The 14,937-nt window shown below is 39.2% G+C and overlaps 1 protein-coding gene across 3 annotated transcripts in view; it reads right to left on the bottom strand.

Annotated features, from left to right (window-relative positions):
* Nucleotides 1-13,250: 13,250 nt before the first annotated feature.
* Nucleotides 13,251-14,937, bottom strand: part of LOC131036929 (cation-chloride cotransporter 1) — a 122,729-nt gene continuing 121,042 nt past the window's right edge. For all 3 annotated transcript variants that reach the window (XM_057968939.2, XM_057968940.2, XM_057968941.2), the window contains exon 13: nt 13,251-14,522. In XM_057968939.2, coding sequence (XP_057824922.2) covers nt 13,444-14,522 — 1,079 coding nt within the window. In that variant the 3' untranslated portion in view covers nt 13,251-13,443. The remainder of the gene's footprint in view (nt 14,523-14,937) is intronic.

The following is a 14,937-nucleotide window of genomic DNA, read 5'->3' as shown; positions in this document are numbered from 1 at the left end:
GCTTTTGTCTCCAATGATCTGATCTTCTGAATGATTCAACCTTACATACCTAGGAGTCTTCTGATTTTATGTTCCTCTGTCTTGATCTTCAGTCACTATTGAATTTTCTGATACTGCTAGAGTAATTGGTTACACATTTTGTTCCGGTATAGGTGCTACCAGTTCAGTTATGATCATTTCCACTGTCGGTTTTCTCTCATAAGTTCTGATTTGACTTATGTTCTGCTCATCCACTTTGACATTTGTGCTCTCCACAATTCTCTACAATATTTTGTTATAACCTCTATATGCTTTGCTTTCATTAGAATAACCAAGAAATATTCCTTCATCACATCTAGGATCAAACTTTCCAATGGAATCATCTCTTTTGATATAGCATTTACTACCAAAGATTTTGAAATACTTAACTATTGGTGTATGACCAAACCATAATTCATAAGGTGTCTTACCGGTATCTCCTTTGATATGAACTTTGTTGAATGTGAATAGTGTCGTGCTTACAGCTTCTCTCTGGTAGACGTGAGACAGATTAGCTTCCATCATCATAGTTCTAGTTGCATCCAAGATAGTTATGTTCTTCCTTTCCACAATCTCATTCTACTAAGGTGTCTGGGGTGCAGACAACTGTCTCCTTATCCCATTCTTCTCACAATAGCTGTTAAATTCACCAGATGTTAATTCTCCACCCTGATCTGACCTTAAACATTTAATCTTCAATCCTGTCTCTGTCTCAACTTTAGCTTTAAATATTTTAAATTTTTCAAATCCTTCCGACTTCTCCCTTAAAAAAGAAACCCACATCATTCTAGAATAGTCATCAATGATTAGCATGAAATATCTATCACACTGAAAACTTTTGATTCTAGCAGGACCACACAAATCAATATGAATAAGATCAAGAACATCATTAGATTTATCTTGTATACTCTTAAAAGAAGTTCTGACTTGCTTTCCCATTTGACATTCTTTACATATCGGATTATAGGGCCTTACAATCTTAGGTATATCTCTAACTGCCTTAGTAGAACTGATCTTCACAATGCAATCAAAATTCACATGACACAACCTCTTATGACATAGTCAACTCTCATCAATTTGTGCAATCAAACATGTCTTCTCATCGGACTTCAAATGAAAGATATTACCTTTAGTCTGTGTACCAGTTGCAATTTCCAATCCAGATCTGTTGATAATCTTGCATTTTCCATCCTTGAATTGTAACTGAAATCCCTTATCCACCAATTGTCCTACACTCAAAAGATTATGCCTTAAACCTTCAACATAATAAACATTATCAATGTTATGCTTACCATCCAATGATATTGTTCCTCTTCCCTTGATCATGCATGCTTTGTCATCTCCAAATCTAACCAAACCACCATCAAATTATTGCATAGATAAGAACTTCCTTCTGTCTCCAATCATATGATGTGAACATCCACTGTCAATTACCCATTCATCCTTGTCTTCAATTTTAGTAGCAAGGGCCTTCTCTTCAGGTACCAGATCATATTCCTTGATAGCCAAAAATACCCATTCCTTTCCATTGTCAGATCCACTAGCTGAATCTTGTGTTGGTTCATCATCAGAATCAGTCACACCTTCCTCATCTGCATAGTAACATGATTTGTCTTTGTTCCTCATGTACTTATACTTGTTCTAATAATCATGGTTAGGCCTAAAAGATCTTCTAGCTCTATCTTCAAATCTTGAATTCCTTTCAGGACATCTAGATCCAAAATGACCTATCTTATTACATGCAAAGCATTTAAAACGTGATTTTCCTTTATACTTACTTCTTGTCGGTCCTTTGGGTACTCTTCTAGCAAATAAGGCTTCAAGTTTCTCAAACTCATCTTCTTTCTTCATATCATCTAGTTCCTTCACATATAAAGATTTCCAATCACTCTTGTGGGTAGATGATGTAGATGCATGAAAACTAGGTTCAGAAGGTCCAAATTCCTAAAGTTCAAAAGCGGATAATTTACCAACCAAGGTATCCCTATTAACAAAGGTGTTTGCCATAGTTCTCAGCTCTTTAATTGTAGTAACCTTCATCTTATAAGCCAGTGGCAAAGCTCTCAGTATTTCATCTTCGCTCAGAGATCCACCACAACATTGAATTCCCAAAACAATCTCATTAACTCACTCCATAAAAATAGTAATCCTTTCATCTTCTTCCATCTTCAGGTTCTCATACCTCACCTGGTAACCATCAAGTTTAGCAATTTTAATAGCAGGGTCACCTTCATTTAGAGTCTCCAATTTGTCCCATATAGCCTTTGCAGTTGATTTATCAGTAGTACCATTATTTGTTGATCAGAAAGTGCACACAAAAGGGCTTCTCTAGCTCTACAATCATTCTCAAGCTCTTTATCCAGACCTGTCGGAGGAGGATTGCCAAATGTTGGATTAAATAATGTAACACCATTCTCAGTAATCTCTCAAATTTCCTTTCCAAGACATCTCAGATGAGTCTCCATCTGAATCTTCCATACCCTGTAATTTATTCCATCAAGCCTAGGAATTTCTCTCCGGAAAATAGCTGCAGATGTATTTGATGAACTTGAACTGCTAGATGCCATAGGATCTTCCTCAAGCGGTTAAGCTTCTCTAGAGAGGACCAAGCTCTGATACCAATTGTTAGACAACTCAGATAACCAGAGGACAACTGAGAGAAAAGGGGGGGTAAATCAGTTGTCACCAGATTATAGGACTTTAAGCATTCAAAATCTTATTACCGGAACACACAAACTCAATATCGGAATGCATAAACCAAATACCAAAATAACAGATGTAGCAATTAAACATAAGCATAAATCACAGAACAATTACCATCCATCCATAACACATGACACCAAGATTTGTATGTGGAAAGCCTAGTAAAGGGAAAAACCACGGTGGGAAGTCTACCCACAGTCAGATAATACTTATGTAGTATGTGATTACAATAATGAGGGGCCTGCACATGCAGGAAGGCCAGCAGCCTAGAGCACATTGCTCACCACAAAAGGAACCTCACTGACTACAAAATAAATCTAGACTATAATCTGGAATGAAGATTGAACTGCAAGTATAACATCTCCTATGCCTGAGTACAGTTCCGGTTAAGCTCAATACCAGAGGCCTTAAACCTCTTCCACAAACCCAATTCGATCACCTATGATCGACCAAACCTTCTGCATATGATTGCAATATTATTTGCACACAGATAAACCTATAACCCACATACCATGATCTACAAAGAGATCTTACCTCATATTTATACCAACCCGGGACCTAAACAATTAGGTCGGCCACCTAAAAGATAATGCGATAAATTCATCATAAACCCACAATTCAATGATCAACCAAATGGGCTTAGGCCGAAAAAAATCTAAACCAATCATTAAATCCCACCAGTAACGCATCAGGAACATCCTCCAAAACATTGCATAAACTGATCCATAACCTAGATAACACCAGACCCAAAATAGGTCACCATATACCAAATCCAACACCACCGATGAACTAGAACATGAACAAGATAACCAACAACATCTTGAAAGCCATCTAGAAGCCACACCAACACCACTTATCACGTGCATCAAAAGATCTTCAACAAAGCTCTTCTAGTAAAACCTTTACCGGTGATCAAAAGGCTTACTAGACCAAATGATAGCTCTTGAGTCATCAAATCCCGAACCAACTGATCGTGATACATATCTGAATATCATGAATGACAAATCCAAACCTATTTCACAAACCAAAGCATACTAGATCAATATCATAAACCAACCACTCTACTAGAAACCAGTAAACAACCAAAACAGTCGGTGTTGCCATCAATGCAACACATAATCAATTCCTCCAAATTGCCAACATACACACATACAAACAAAAAATAGAAAAAAAAACAGATGCATGTAAGTGAGAGAATATATAAATAGTGAGTATGAGAGAGAGTGCGCATGTGTGTGTGTGTGTGTGTGTGTGTGTACCTACATGCATACATATATATGAACAAAAATGAGAAATAGACAAATACAACGAAACACGAGAATAAAAAACCAAGAAAAAAGACAAAGAAGAAACCTAAGAAGCAAGGGGAACAACTCAGCAAGCAAGGGGGAGAGAGGGGAGAGGGGAATGGGAGGGAAGGAGCTAGATGCTAAAGAAATAGAGAGGAGGAAGAAGTGAGAAGAAGAGAGGGGACAAGCAAGGAAGAGAGGGAAGGCTAGGATTGGCGGTGGTTACGCGCATTAAGGTTATTTAACAAAGGAAGCCAGGAGAAACTTAGGTTCCACCCCTCATCTCTAGTAAGATTAGATGGGTGGTTATGTATTTTGATGGCTTCCTTGAGTTTTCTCTTAAAAAGGTTGCCTTCTTTATACAAGATTCGAGCATCTTCTATACAGATATGGTTCTTGATGGAGGAAGAGTGGTTAGCCAGGGCAGACTTAAGGGCACGCTCGTGTCCGATGTCAACACTGTGCTCTTTCAATCTTGTTTTGAAAGAGAAACCAATTTCACCTATATTGGGAATGTCGCAAGGACACACAACTTTGTAGATGCCTAACTCAAGGTAGATGTCCCTAGGATCTTTAAGAGGAGGGATGAGGTTTCTCAACATCGAGAAAGGCTTGAAATCACAAAGAAGGCCTTTCTTACGAAGAATTTTAGAAATTTTGTGAGAAACCCCTTCAATGTAAGGGAGGGAGGCTATAGGTACACCGATGGTTTGGATTGAATTTGGTTTGGAGGAGAGCTTACACTAGGTTAAGTTGACAGTTCTAGAGATTCATTTATTGCTATACACATTCAAAAGGATGACTTTCTTGAGATAAGTCGGCTCATGGGGTAAGTTTTCCTTATCACAAATACGAAAGGCTCTAGTAGTAAGAGTGTTGAGGATGCCAATCTTTTGGGTAGGGTGATGGTGGGAGGAAGAGTGGAGATAGCTCGTTCAGTGTGGGTGGACTTACGGAAAACACTGCGAGAGAGGGTTCCATCAGGTTTCCTAATGAGCAAAATGTCCAAGAAGGGGAGTTGGTTGTTGGACTCAATCTCTTTCGTAAAGGAGATGCAAGGGGCTAACCTATTGAAGTGGGCATGGAATTCTTCCAATTTTCCAGTCCATGTGGCCAACACACGTTGGTATCACCCACTTAGCATTTCCACCACCTTGGTTTAAGCAGAGAGGAGTGGAGGGCCAAGTCCTCAAAATTGTCCATATATAGGTTAGCTAATAGGTGAAAGAGGGGATCCCATAGCTACACCATCGAATTGCTCATAAATTTCTCCTTGAAAAGAAAAGAAAGTGGACCTAAGACATAAGTCAACTAAGTAAGTCACTTCCTCATTAGTCTTGCTTCTAACAATATCGATGGGATCTAAAATAGGAACCTTAGTAAACAATGACACTACATCAAAAATAACCAAGATATCCCAACTTTCTAATTTCTTATCCTTGACAAATTCAACACAGTGGACAAAATCCTTAATGAAGGAATCAGATTTACCTATAAGAGGAGAGATAATCTTGGTGAGGAAGGCAACTAACTTATAAGTGGGTGAACCTATGGTGTCCACGATGGGTCTGAGTGGAACCTCGACTTTGTGAATCTTGGGGACCCCATAAATACGGGGGGTAATTACCTTAGAGGGAATCAAAGACTTCTTGGTGGAGGCATCAAAAGAGGAGCGAGAGACAACATATTTGACTTTTTTAAGGATGAAGGAGCAGGTGTTGACACAGAGGATTCTATATCTAAAAACATCAGGGAGAAGAACGTGCATTTTGGCAACATAATCAAGTTTGTTCATGAAGACTATGGCGTTACCCTTGTCTACTTTGGAAATGATAAGGTCTTTATTGCTCAACAAATTGTTGAAGGTTGTACGCTCAGCTTTAGAAAGATTACACTTGGGAGGCTTGGCATTCCTCAAGGCCACAACACAATCTTCTCAGACTTCTTCAACAATATCTGAAGGGAGGGAGCGAATGGAATGTTCAATCTCAATAAGAAAGGCTTGGTGGGGAATGGAATGCGGAGGCATAGCAAAGCCAAGACCTCTTTTAAGCACGTTGAAGGCTAAAGGGTCAAGGCAAAAATTGGATAAGTTAACTCCCAACTTACATTCCCAATCATGACGAATTGATTCAAGAGAGGGAGAGAGAGAGAGACGATCGTTGGCCATAGATGGAAGGATGGATGGAAGGGTAGCAATATTGACCGGAGAGGATGCATAATGTGACAAGTTACAGTTGACAACGCATCGGGAAGGACAAAGTGTATTGTTAGTGGGGATGGAGTGGGATGGGACGATGGAGGCAGGGGCGAATGATAAGACTTCATGGGAGATTCGACGACAGCCAAAGGGGGGTTGAAAGAATTCGTGTGGGACACGTTAGGGGAGGCAGGAAAAACGAAGGGTGAAGCTCGAGGAGAAAAGTCGTGACTTGACTCAAAGGAGGTATAAAGAACAAGCGGACCAATGGGCTTTGGCAGAGACTCCCAAGGACGATATGAAGAGAGAGAGAGATGATCACTAGGAAATTAACGTGCTGCAATTCACACCTACAACGGAGAGGGGACTCGCACGTACCTAACTGGCGGTGAAGAGAGTCGTTGGAATCTGCAATCACACAGGAAGACTCCGGAGAATCAAGATTGAAGCTGGAATGGTGGTGGTCGCGCGGTAGAAGCTCACTCAAATCTGCATAGCTAGTGCGAGGAGGAGAATAAGAGGGGATAGTAGGCGAGGAATGAGATGGATGGCAAAGAAGAAGAAGAGGGGAAGAAGTGCCACATTGCAGGGCATCCAAAATTTTGGAGGATTCAGAAAATGCAAAGAGGGAGGAAGGTTTGATAGAGCTCACAGGTTGAACACGGGTAGGAGATATATCAGGGACGCGAGAGTCATGTCTAAAGAAGGACAAAGAATCACAAAGGGAGGTAAAAATAGGGTCCCTAGTTGAGAGAGGATGAACAAGGGAGACAGAGTGATGAGAAGAACCAGGAAACCGATTCCAACAACGTTTACCTTGTAAGGCCAGAAACATTTTTAATTGCCTACTAACACAGCTAGCTTGGCGACCTAAAGCTCTCATATCCGAGGATGTGTCCAGACTGATCCAGAGGTCAGGACAAAGAGTAGAAGTCAACTCAAGATGTAGGGAGAGAAGCCTAGAATTGAGCTTGTTGATCGCTTGCCTAGTCGATTTGATCACAGACCTGAGAAGAGATAGACCTGCACGCTGAAAGATGTGCCTAGTGGAGAGGCTCCAAAGGTGGTGGGAGACTTTTACAAAGGAGGGGAGTAAGTCGGCGTCCCTGCATCTTTTCAAAAAGGCTAAGTCTGCAATCTTCTTTAACAACTTGATCCCCGGCTATTCGACTTGTTTAGATTTGAAGAACGATTCCCTACCATGAAGGGCATTAATCAAATTCATTGTATTTCCACAATCCATGTTGATATTATGCAAGGTTTCTGGATTAAATTATGTGAGAACTTTTGCATCAACGTTTCGGGTCACACTCAGTGAACCATCATCGGGATGAGAAGAAGAATTGAAAAAAAAAATGATAGATTGCAGACAAAGACTAAATAAAAAGACCAGAGGAGGGGGTAGATGGCTCTCATATGCGAGGACATATCCACACCGATCCAGAGGTCAGGACAGAGAGTGGAAGCCAACTCAAGATGCCGGGAGGGGGAGCCTAGAATTGAGCTTGTTGATCGCTTGCCTAGTCGATTTGATCACAGACCTGAAAAGAGATAGACCTGCACGCTCAAAGGTGTGCCTACTGGAGAGGCTCCATAGGTGGTGGGAGACTTTTACAAAGGAGGGGAGTAAGTCGACGTCCTTGTATCTTTTCAAAAAGGCTAAGTCTGCATCTTCTTTAACAACTTGATCCTCAGTTGTTCGAATTGTTTATATTTGAAGCACAATTCCCTCCCATGAAGGGCATTAATCAAATTCATTGTATTTCCACAGTACTTAGGGGGAATCAAAGACTTTTTGGTGGCGGCATCAAAAGAGGAGCGAGAGATAGCAAATTTGACTTTCTTAAGGATGAAGGAGCAGGGGTTGACACAGAGGATTCTATAACTAGAAACATTAGAGAGAAGAGAGTGCATTTTGGCAATATAATCAAGTTTGTTCATGAGGACTATGGTGTTGTCGTTGTCTGGTTTGGAAATGATAAGATCTTTATTGCTCACCAAATTGTTGAAGGTTGTACGCTCAACTTTAGAAAGATTGCACTTGGGAGGATTGGCATGCCTCATAGCCACAACACAATTTTGTCGGACTTCTTCAACAATATCTTAAGGGAGCGAATGGAATGTTCAATCTCAATAAGAAAGGCTTGGTGGGGAATGGAACGAGGAGGCATAGCAAAGCCAAGACCTCTTTTAAGAATGTTGAAGGCTAAAGGTTCAAGGCGGAAATTGTATAAGTTAACCACCAGCTTACTTTCCCAACCACGAATTGATTTAGGAGAGAGAGAGAGAGAGAGAGAGAGAGAGAGAGATGATCGTTGGCCGTAGATTGAAGGATGGATGGAAGGGTAGCAATATTGACTGGAGAGGATGCGCAATGTGACAAGTTACAGTTGACAATGCATCAGGAAGGACAAAGTGTATTGCTAGTGGGGATGGGACGATGGAGGCAAGGGGCGAATGATAAGACGTCGTGGGAGGTTCGACGACAACCAAAAGGGGGTTGAAAGAAGTCATGTGGGACACGTTAGGGGAGGTAGGAAAAATGAAGGCTGAAGCTCAAGGAGAAAAGTCATGACATGACTCAAACGAGGTAGAAAGAACAAGCGGGCCAATGGGCTTTGACAAAGACTCCCAAGGAGGATATGAAGAGAGAGAGATGATCTCCAAGCAATTAATGCGCTGCAATTCACACCCAGAACAGAGAGGGGACTCGCACGTACCTGACTGGCAGTGAAGATAGTCGTTGGAATCTGCAACCACACAAGAAGACTCCGGAGAATCACGATTGAAGATGGAATGTTGGTGGTTGTGCGGTAGAAGCTCACTCAAATCTGCATAGCTAGTGTGAGGAGGAGAACAAGAGGGGATAGTAGGCGAGGAATGAGCTAAATGGCAAAGAAGAAGAAGAGGGGAAGAAGTGCCACATTGCAGGGCATCCGAAAATTTGGAGGATTAAGAAAATGCAAAGAGGGAGGACGATTTGACAGAGCTCACAGGTTGAACACGGGTAGGAGAGATATCAGGGATGTGGGAGTCATGTCTAAAGAAGGACAAAGAATCACAAAGGGAGGTACAAACAGGGTCCCTGTTTGAGAGAGGATGAACAAGGGAAACAAAGTGATGAGAAGAATTTGTAAACCAATTCCAACAACGTTTACCCTAGAAGACCCTGGAAGGCCCGAAACTTTAAAAATTGCCACTAACACGGCTAGCTTGGCGACTTGAAGCTCTCATATGCGAGGACGTGTTCAAACCGATCCAAAGGTCAGGACGAAGAGTAGAAGCCAACTCGAAAAGCAAAGGGGAGAAGCCTAGAATTGAGCCTCTTGATTGCTTGCCTGGTCGATTTGATCACAAAACTGAGAAGAGATAGACCTGCACGATGAAAGATGTGCCTAGTGGAGCGGCTCCAAAGGTGGTGGGAGACTTTTACAAAGGAGGGGAGTAAGTCGGCGTCCCTGCATCTTTTCAAAAAGGCTAAGTCTGCAATCTTCTTTGACAACTTGATCCTCAATTGTTCGAATTGTTTAGATTTGAAGCACAATTCCCTCCCATGAAGGACTTCTTTATGCTATCAAGCCTTTCTCGACGTTGAGAAACCTCATCCCTCCTCTTAAAGACCCTAGGGACATCTACCTTGAGTCGGGTGTCTACAATGTTGTGTGTTCTTGCGGCATTCCCTATATAGGTGACACTGGTCGCTCTTTCAAAACAAGATTGAAAGAGCACAGTGTTGACATCAGACACGAGCATGCCCTTAAGTCTGCCTTGGCTGACCACTCTTCCTCCACCAAGCACCATATCTGTTTAGAAGATGCTTGTATCTTGTATAAAGAAGATAATCTTTTTTAGAGAAAACTCAAGGAAGCCATCGAAATACATAACCACCCATCTAATCTTAATAGAGATGAGGGGTGGAACCTAAGTTTCTCCTAGCTTTCTTTGTTAAATAACCTTAATGCTCGTAACCATCGCCAATCCTAGCCTTCCCTCTCTTCCTTGCGTGTCCCCTCTCTTCTTCTCGCTTCCTCCTCCTCTCTCTTTCTTTAGCACCTAGCTCATTCCCTCCCATTCCCCTCTCTCCTCTCTTCCCCTTGCTTGTTGAGTTGTTCCCCTTGCTTCTTGGGTTTCTTCTTTGTCTTTTTTCTTGGTTTTTCTTCACGTGTTTCGTTGTATCCGTCTATTTCTCATTTTCTTTCTATTTGTTCATATATATGTATGTATGTATGTAGGTAGGTAGGTAGGTAGGTAGGTACGCACGCGCGCGGACACACACACACACACGTGCACTCTCTCTCATACTCACTATTTATATATTCTCACACTTACATGCATCTGTTTCTTTTTTTTTTTTTCTATTTTTTGTTTGTATGTGTGTATATATACACATATACACAATCTCACACACACCCACACAATTATATTTATTTATGTGTGTGCGCGCATTTATATATGTGCATGTGTATCTTTATTAGGTGTTAATTTTGTTTCTCAATGTATTTTTGTTGTATTTTTTTTTTGGTTTTTATGTTTTTTTAGTCTTTTCTTTCCTCTCGCCTTGAATTGTGTGCCCCTTTCCATCTACCCCCTCCTCTAGTCTTTTTATTTAGTCTTTGTCTGCAATCTATCATTTTTTCTTTCAGTTGTTCTTCTCATCCTGATGATGGTTCATTGAGTGTGACCCGAAACCTTGATGCAAAAGTTCTCACACAGTTTAATCCAAAAACCTTGCATAATAACAATCATTGTTTACATATTCCACCACCTTTTCTTCTTTTGTTAGTGTAGAAGAAGCGAATTGGATGTTTGTAGATTGAATTTGATTATATGAGCTAGTATTTTCAAGTTCGTAATGTTGGAATACTAATTAAAATGTTTTTTTATTGAATTTGATAATATAGATCCATTATTTTCTTAGTTTTTACTAATCCTATTAGATTCATATAGAATTGAACATTGAATACACAAAAGAGATTGGCAAAATGCTGAAATTTTTGACGAGTTTGAAGGAAAAAAATTGAACTACAAATTATTGTACAATTGGTCAAATCAAATCTCGAAGTTCAAGGTACATTCTCTTTGTCATTTCATGTGCTACACAGCATATCTTTAATTCACTTTATTGCAGCATAATTGTTGACTCGAAACATATAACAGTTGTTTAATTACAATTATTTTGTTTTATTTTTGTGCTTTTTGTATTCATTCAATTTGTTTTATGATGATTAGGCAGACTTAAATTAATTTTCATGCATTTCCCATAATAAGAGTTAAAAGGAAAAATCGATCCAGATAATTGCTGGAAAAATAAACAAGTAGGCCTTGCTCATAAGTTTAGAGGTTGAATTTTATTCAACCGCCATTGATTCAAAGCGTTACATTACATCAGAAATCATCTAAGACTTGCATTGAGCCTCATCTTGTTCCCATACCCTCTAAACACCAGGTGCATTATTGGCAAGGAAGCATGCAAAGCAAAATTCAACGTTAAGTTGTTACCATGGCAATACTTACCTCATGTCGCTAGTCCAATTATCCTTCTGGTTTTTTCAGACTTCTTATTCATATCGTTCTGGTACACACTTCTATCTTTACATTTAGACAACTAAAAATATTTCATGGATCATACTGGGTCTCTCAAGTCCCTGGTTAAAGGAATAAATGAGGAATTATAATTCCATGGTCCTCAAGGAATAATTGAAGAGGAATTAGATATTCTTGGCCTTCACACAAAAGACTCAAGGCTAGACTAATGACCGTGTGGAAAGAATAAATTTAAACCAAGAAGATATAATTTTGTGAAAATTTAGTCTCACGGTTTTGACCTTTAGAACAGAGAAAAATTATGTGTCAATATGTTTCACTTACTTTCCCCATATGGGAAGTGCAGGTGCAGTTGATTATGTCATCCTTTTTAAAGAATTAGATGTCTATAAAGTCTTAAATTTACACAGGTGATCTAATTTCATCGTCGCACCTTCAAGCTCATCCTACGTCACAATTAAATTTGCATGGTCCCATGCCTTTCATATGAGGTGATAACAACAGTTGCTTCCTAACTTTTAGACAACGTTTCACTTGCAGAGATTGAAATATACTCGAGTGTATATGACAAAAACAAGTCAACATATCAAGTACATCAAATTAATGCCAATGTTCAACCCTTAGATCATAGTAATCTTGAAAATAGAACTTCTAGACAGCAAGAATATATGCAGTCCATTTTGGTATAGACATCAATCAAATATTACAAGGAAAAAAGAAACCTAGAAAACTTGGTAACAGCATGTTAAAAAAGCTAGAAGAAAGCACATCTGAAGATGTGCGATAATTTTGATCTTAGACAATTAACTGAAATCCATCTCATCAAAGGGGGGTCATATAGAGCACACACATAATTTTAAGTTTATATTTTTTTAATTCAATTTTATAGGTTTCTAGAATATTGGATCTTAGAACTTTCATGAAGGCTTAACAAACATCTCATAACCATACAAGTTATCAATTGCACTTAGTATTCCAATTCCCAATGGCACATGCATAAGATAGGTGAACAACAATTTGGCAAACTTCAGATGGCCAAAATTCATAATCCATTAAAATATATGGTAAAGTTTGGGTGTGAATATGATGGCTTAAGCCTCACATCTGCTAATAAAATGTCAAGTTGTTTTACTGTGATAAGATAGGGTGTCATCAAGGAAAATACAAAAATATTAGAAAGTTACAGTAAGTTATTCTAAAACTGTTAAAATATGAAAAGGCTCTTTTGGCCATAAGCGTAGATTGCCTGGTCTCTTCATCTAAACCACATTAGATGGTTTTCCTACAAGGTGGGACACAGATAATTATCATACCTTTGCCACATAAGACAAGTCATGGGGAAGAAAATACATACAAATGAATTGCTACAGTAAAAAATTAAAAATACATATGCAACAAGAAACATTTAAATTTTACGTCAATTTATACTAATGACCATGGCTAAAAGAAAATAATGGTACCAGTGGAAAGAATATGGAAACATTAGATAGACATACTGGCTCAAAAATCAAAATCCTTAATTTAACTATGGAACTCATATTACACCTCTCCATTCTGAGCATTCTTCCAATGTTACACTCTGTAATAATAACATTAAATTTCCTTTGCCAAAAGAATTGACACATACCAGTAAAAGAATGGATGACATGAAAATCTTGAAGAATCATTGACCAGTGAGGAGCCAAAATTCTAAGTAAAAAGAGTAACAACATCTTTCCGATATCCACGGACCATAAGTAGCCTGGGGATGTTCTCCACCAAAAGATCCATGTACTCCATGTAAAAGTATGGAGGATGGTTTGGTGGTGGGGGTGGCAAACTAACAAGCACAACTGCTGCCATTCTTGAATATCGCAAGATAGTGGCATTGAGCTTCAAAGTAGTATAAAGAAATTTATTCACTTGTTGCTCATTTACAGGTTCTGAAACACCTCCATCTTTCATTTTTCTCTTCATGTCCTCTGCCTGTAAAGCTATTCGTTTCCGTGCTTTTGAGAATGACTCCATGGCATCTTCACGTTCAGTTTCTAGCCCTTGATCTTCTCTGTGTTCTTCCCATGATTTCATTGTAACCACAATTACTTCGGCTTGCATGCGAAGTTCATATATAAATTTTTTGACATCTGCTTTCAACTCTTCTGCTTCAGTCTCCTCTTCAGCAATGCAATAGAGCTGAATCTTACAACTCTCAAAGCTTTCCTTAGTGAGTAAAAGCTGAGAAAGAAGTAGCATGAGGCCACCATCACTTACTATCCAGTAAAGGTCAATCGTTCCAAACTGTTTCTGGTATTCTCCAGGCCATTCATCTAAACCTTTCACTATGACAACTGCTTTATTAGCAACAATACAGTCATTTATTATGCTGACAAATGTCCCTGTGATTTCTTTCAAATTTTCTTGCCTCCATATTTCTGGGTATCGCATTACAACAATGTTGGGCTTTAGATTTCCAAGGCCCATTGTTTGGACAATGCCACGAAAGCCTTGTTGCATGTTCTCAGCTACAATGATTTCTGCAACTCCCTCGCAATTTTTGTAATCAATATATGCATCCAATTGTCGCCTTGCAATAATTGCTTCTTCAGCCTTCTCATTATAGTCACCATCCAGAATTGAAACAAAGATTGACATTCCTCGACCCTTTTTCTTCATGCAATTTGCAAAATCGGCAAGCTTTGGATGACACGGTACATTCTCAGGTAGCTTGCCCCATGGCCTGCAGAAGATCAGTGGTATTGGGTACCAATTCTTTGGGTGGACTTGGTTGGCTGCATTCAGGAAAAGGTAAATAAGACAGTCTATTAATAAAAGGAACTGACAGATTTAAGTATCCAACATTGAAATAAAATATTGTGGGGCTAAGAAAAAATAGAATGGCTCTGAGATGGAATGCCAGATAGCATTATGTTATGCATTTGTAAAATTTGATGTTATCTGCATGGGAAATTATACACTTAAACTACCCAGTAAATAGAGAACCAAAATAGCCTAACATGATAAATTATCCCCTAATCTTTTTTCATTTTTCAAGATATTTTATATGCTTGGAAATGTTTTTGACTTCTTTCAAAATTTCAGCTCAGCTGATTGGTTAAAAAAAAAGTCCCCAACATCTTACAAAGAGGCCACCAATTACACTATCTACTGAATAAAAATCACTTAGATTTCTCATCCAACTTCCAG

This window comes from Cryptomeria japonica, chromosome 11 (genome assembly GCF_030272615.1).
Source record: "Cryptomeria japonica chromosome 11, Sugi_1.0, whole genome shotgun sequence".
NCBI lineage: Eukaryota > Viridiplantae > Streptophyta > Pinopsida > Cupressales > Cupressaceae > Cryptomeria > Cryptomeria japonica.
The sequence above is the reverse complement of the archived record's forward strand: the minus strand, read 5'-3'. Positions and strand labels throughout refer to the sequence as shown.